The 6,046-nt window shown below is 40.9% G+C and overlaps 1 protein-coding gene and 1 pseudogene across 2 annotated transcripts; both read right to left on the bottom strand.

Annotated features, from left to right (window-relative positions):
* Positions 1-647: 647 nt before the first annotated feature.
* On the bottom strand, positions 648-1,545 carry LOC143591247 (protein SAR DEFICIENT 4-like). The gene has a single exon (XM_077071511.1). The coding sequence runs from the start codon at positions 1,485-1,487 to the stop codon at positions 654-656; it is 834 nt and encodes a 277-aa protein (XP_076927626.1). The 5' UTR covers positions 1,488-1,545; the 3' UTR covers positions 648-653.
* A 478-nt stretch (positions 1,546-2,023) lies between these two features.
* LOC143592990 (heat shock protein 83-like) lies at positions 2,024-5,111 on the bottom strand (annotated as a pseudogene). Its single transcript, XR_013146019.1, has 3 exons — positions 4,838-5,111; positions 3,844-4,123; positions 2,024-3,744 (listed from the first exon to the last, which is right to left on the bottom strand). The product of XR_013146019.1 is annotated as a heat shock protein 83-like (transcript).
* Positions 5,112-6,046: the final 935 nt, after the last annotated feature.

Genomic DNA, 6,046 nt, shown 5'->3' with positions numbered 1-6,046 from the left:
TGTTTGGACATACAATTTAACAACAAAGAAACGGATCAGGAGGGTTAAACCTGATGCTATTGCACATCTGGCTGCCAAAATCATATCTCGTCTTAAAAAGAGGGTAATTCTCCTAAAATCGACATGCCTCAAGCTTTTGTTTCTTTATAAATTACACAAGATCATTAGAGTTAGCATTTAGTTAAACCATTTTTATGCGAAGTTTATATGTTTTTTTGCAGGCCTCTTCAGAATACAATGCAGAGAGACAGTTGAACAACTTACTGTTTCCAAGGTTCCTAGGCAAGCAACAGAAGCCGAAAGAAGCCCATGAAACCAAACTCTAATAAAATGCACGCAATAAATTTGAACAGAGCATCTGAGCATGCCATTTTTCTATGCGGTTTCACCACTCTTTATAAGATTAACGCTTAACAGTCGTATCATACACCACGTTGTAGCCAACAAATCATTCAATTGATTTGAACATTTATTACAAGGCTGTGTTTGGCATTGCCTACAGAAGTTGTTTTATTTGTGTTGGATATAAAATCCTAATCCCAAATATCACCTAAACCATTAAATAATCTAAAACATCTCATACTTAACATACAAATACTAATACTGGGATGCAAAACGACTACCAGTGAGGTGACTGACTGACCGGTTCACTCTCAGTTTCGGGTTCGGTTATGAAAACTTTCGTACGCTAATTGGGCACTCAACAGATCCACAACAGCTGACCCGACCGAAACAAACACAGTAATCTCCTTATCATCTTTCCTCCCACTCTTGTCCCCTTTAATCAACTCCACCAAATCCCCTTCAATCTCCTCCTTGGTCATCACGCCTCGTTCGAACGCCCCAACCAACTCCCCCGCCTCCACAACCGCCGCCTCATTATCAACAAACACCCTCCCTCTCCTGACCGCCTCATCATCACACTCCCTCATCGTCGGCTTATACGACCCCACCAAATCCAAATGCGCCCCCGCCTTCAACCACTTCCCATACACCAACGGCGTCTCCGAACACGTGGCGCAGCTCACTATATCCGCCATCGCCACCGCATACTCGATATTCTCACAATCTTCAAACCGCACCCGCTCCATCCCACTCTCAGTCCCACTCTCAATTCTCAACTCGTCCACCAAATGTTTCACTTTGAGCGGGTTCCGGTTCCAAATAATAACATGATTAATACTCGGTCGGGCGGTCAAATGCGCCTTGATCAAATGCGGAGCCAAGGCTCCGGCACCGACCATAAGCAAAATCTGGGACATGGGTTTTGATAAATAGAGAGAGGCGACGGCGGAGACGGAGGCGGTACGACGGAGGGTGAGTTCGGTGCCGTCGATGGAGGCTAGGGTTTGGCCGGTGACGGAGTTAAAGAGGACGTAGCTGGCGTGGACACCGGGGAGGTTTAAGTCTGAGTTGGATGGGTGGGTGGTGACGAGTTTGACGCCGGTGTAAGGGAGGGTGGAAGGGTTGGTGGACCAGGCGGGCATGAGGAGGAGAGTGGAGGAGTGGGAGGTGGGGTGGGAGTGGCGGATGGGTGATTGGATGACGGAAAAAATTCAGACAACTTAAACACCCACTCCCCCTTAAATCTATCCATTTTGCTTTATTCATGTCAATATACTTGTTTTCAAATTAGTTGAAAGGACAGAAAACTAGTTAGTTGACAACGGGTGAGGGAATACGCTTGTAATTTATAATTCTAAACCGAACCATATAAAATTCAGACTTACCAAATCGTTTAGATTTACAGTTCGACCGGTTTCAAACGGTTTACACTCCCTTAATACCCATTTTATTCATTCTGTTAGAAAGTTATTTTATTGTGAACATGCATATCGTTAGCTTGTCCACACTGATATGGCATCCAGGTTCATATATGCAGTTGGCGATCACAACCCGTCTTTTACACTTTTCTATCTTGATATTTTTACGTTGTATAAACATCCTGTGTGGTCACACTAACAATTGTAGAACGATTTTACCAACTATTTTAATACAAACAAAATGTAGCACTTTGATTCAAAACATTAGATTTATATTTCCAGCATATTACAAAGAAGGAACATGCACAACCCAAGCAAGTCTTAGACCCAAAACACTACACCATAAAGACACTCCATATAACAAGTTGAAAACACAAAACAAAAACTGACCCACTTTAGACAAACAAGTAAACAACCTTGATCCCTAGAATTAATCCACTTCTTCCATCTTGCTTTCCTCAGCACCTTCCTCCTCCAAAGCAGGCATATCAGCATCCTCCTCGCCTTCTTCCTCGTCAATGCTCAGCCCCAACTTCAACATCCTGTGAATCCTCCCACCAAAGGTGTTCGGGTCCTCCAAACTAAATCCTGAAGTCAGCAGCGCCGTCTCAAACAAAAGCAGCACCAAATCCTTCACCGACTTGTCATTCTTATCCGCCTCAGCCCTCTTCCTGAGTTCCTCCATAATAGCATTATCAGGATTAATCTCCATCGTCTTCTTGGAAGACATGTAAGCTCCCATGCTGCTGTCTCTTAGAGCCTGCGCCTTCACAATCCTCTCCATGTTAGCCGTCCACCCGTACTCACCCGTCACCAGACAGCATGGTGAATCCACAATCCTATCCGACACAACAACCTTCTCCACCTTGTCTCCCAATATGTCCTTTATTGTCTTGCACAGATTCTCAAATGACTTTTTCTTCTCTTCCCTCTTCTGCTTCTCTTCCTCTGTTTCATCTTCAAGCTTCAACCCTTCTTTCGTTGAAGACACAAGCTTCTTTCCATCATATTCCTTCAACTGCCCGACCGCATATTCATCAATCGCGTCCACCATGAATAGAACCTCATAGCCTTTCTTCTTCAGCCTCTCCAAGAAAGGTGAGTTCTCAACCGCCTTTTTGCTCTCACCCGTGATGTAGTAGATGTCTTTCTGTCCCTCTTTCATTCGGGTCACATAGCCCTTCAAGCTGGTCAACTCATCACCACTTTTGGTAGAATGGTACCTTAGCAAATCAGCCAGCTTGCTCCTGTTCTGGCTGTCTTCATGGATACCCAGCTTCAGATTCTTGGAGAATGCTTCATAAAACTTGTTGTAATCATCCTTGTTTTCAGCTATCTCGTTGAACATCTCGATGCATTTCTTGACAAGATTCTTCCTGATCACCTTCAGAATCTTGTTCTGTTGAAGCATCTCATGCGAGATGTTAAGTGGCAAGTCATCAGAGTCCACGACACCTTTCACGAACCCGAGGTACTCAGGGATCAGCTCCTCACAGTTGTCCATAATAAACACCCTTCTCACATACAACTTGATGTTGTTCATCTTCTTACGCGTGTCAAACAGGTCAAATGGAGCCCGTTTAGGCACGAACAGTATCGCCTTGAACTCAAGCTGTCCTTCAACCGAGAAGTGTTTCACAGCTAGATGTTCTTCCCAGTCATTGGTCAAGCTCTTGTAGAAAGCAGCATATTCTTCCTTGGTAATTTCTTCCGGTTTGCGAAGCCAGATTGGTTTTTGTTTGTTAATAAGCTCCCATTCATGAGAAACCTCCTTGATCTTCTTCTTCTTGCCCTTATCCGTCTCTTTCTCTTCATCAACTTCCTCAATGTCACCATCCTCTTCTTTCTTAACCTCCTCATCTTCATCATCACTGATTTCCTTCTCGGTTGTCTTCTCGGTCCACAGATAGATAGGATAGCTGATGAATTCAGAATGCTTCTTCACCAGATCCTTAATCCTTCTTTCCTCTAGATACTCCAACTGCAAAATGTAAAAACAAACAACCGTTTAACACACACATTTCACCGACAAAAACCGCGAATTATGCCATTAAACAATGTCACTGAATTACATAATTACCTGATCCTCTTTGAGGAAGAGGGTAATTTTGGTGCCTCTACCAAGTGGCTCCCCTTCAGTATCCCTCGTGACAGTGAACGAACCACCGGCTTGTGACTCCCAGATGTATTGCTCGTCGTCATTGTGCTTTGTGGTCACAATGACCTTTTCTGCAACCAGATAGGCGGAATAGAAACCGACACCAAACTGGCCAATCATGCTTACATCAGCTCCAGCCTGAAGTGCCTCCATGAATTCCTTGGTTCAGATCTTGCAATTGTCCCCAAATTGTTCACCAAATCTACATACATAATAATAAAATGCATCAGTATTCTGCAATATGTTATGTGAAAACATTACAACATAACTACTTTCACACTAGTAAATAATACATTGCCTACAACCTACAGAAACATATAACAACCTCATAAGGCTTAATTAATCCAGATTTTTAACTTATAATTTAGATCTTGTGTTACCGCCTAATAACTAAAACAAACTACCTAATAATATCTTAATTGAAAGCAGATTGAAAGCAGAAGGTTAATATACATTTTCTTCCTTAGGTTTTAACATCAATGTAACAGTAATTAACAATTAAGACATGCATCTGGAGCCCTGTAATTAGATGCAACAGCTTACCTGTTACATTGTTTGCAGGAACATATATCAATTTCAAAAGGCTTAATTAATCTAAATTACGGTATTATAACTTATAATTGACCTTTTAATTGTGTTACCGCCTAATAACTGGAACTAACTACCAAATAATAATATCAGATCAAAATCTAGGGTTAGAATATATATATTCTTCGCTAACTTTTTAACAATTATGAATCAAAATAACATCGCTAAGTAACGCATGCATATGCTTCACAAATAATAATATGTTTTCTTCGATAACATTTAACAATTAGTTCTAAACAAGTATTGAATGAAGGCATGCATGCTATGCTAAACAGCAGAGTAACATAAAGAATCACAAATAGATGGTAAATATTAATAACATACATACCAGCTTTGGTCATTCCAACACCGCTATCAATAATGGACAACGTCTTGTTGACCTTATCAGGAACAAGCCGGATAAAGAGCTCGGGTTGGGCATCGAGCTTGGTCTTGTCGGTCAAGCTCTCGAAGCGGATTTTATCCAAGGCGTCAGAAGCATTGCTGATGAGCTCTCGAAGGAAGATCTCCTTGTTGCTGTAGAAGGTGTTGATGATTAGACTCAGCAGCTGGTTGATTTCGGCTTGGAATGCGAACGTCTCAGCCTCAGCCATTATAATTGTTTTGAGAGAATTGAATTAGAGTTAGTGTGCTTGTTGATTGATTTTTTTGGTGATGAGAGGTGTGGGATTGAGGGGCTATATATATATATATATATATATTAGGGAAGGTGAAGGTGAAGGTGGTGGTGGTTCTAGGAGGTTCTATGGTGCGTGAGGTTATGAGTGAGGTCGGGGTTGTTCTGGATGATTCTACGTTTCTCGCGAGTTAAGCACGATGTTGTTTTGATGCCTTTGTACAGTTTTTTGAGCCGGCTAATTATTTTTTTGTATTTGTTGTAAGAAAAATACTTTTAAATCAAAACTAAATAAATAATGTATTTATTTACTTTAATCAAAAAATTATAATGTGATGTTTTTTATTCTTTAAGTGAGTTTTGTTTGCATAATGTTTTTAAAGAATTGAATTTGAAATTAAGGGCGTGTTTGTTTTGCGGAATTCAATAGAATTGGACGGAATGTGATTTAAATCTCATAGATTCCTGTGTTTGTTTCACTGTTAACTGGAACCGGAATGAAAAGAGAATCCCATGAATTCCCATTTACATTGGATTTTAAAATCCCACCAAAAATGAAAGGAATGTAAAGGAATTTTTATAAACCCTAACAAGCTCTCTTTCATATTATCATCTCCACCAACTAACATATCTCCACCGCCTCTTTTATATTGCTCAACCGCCCTCTTTCATATTGCTCCACTGCCTCTCTCCACACTATGCTCCACCGTCGTTCTCTACCACCGTGAACCATCATCGTTCTCCTCCATCGTGAACCACCGTCTTGCTCGTCTACCTCCACCGTCGTTCTCCTCCACTACACTACAGGTTAGGATTTCATATTATTATTGTGTTTCATTGATGTTACTATTATTATTATTATTACTTAAATCAAGCTTATATGATTCTAATTCAACTTTAATTTGTATAATATGTTGAGTT

This window comes from Bidens hawaiensis, unplaced genomic scaffold (genome assembly GCF_021521415.1).
Source record: "Bidens hawaiensis isolate Kalapana, Puna unplaced genomic scaffold, B.hawaiensis_p1.1 tig00001685_1, whole genome shotgun sequence".
NCBI lineage: Eukaryota > Viridiplantae > Streptophyta > Magnoliopsida > Asterales > Asteraceae > Bidens > Bidens hawaiensis.
This window is presented reverse-complemented; position numbering and strand designations above follow the sequence as displayed.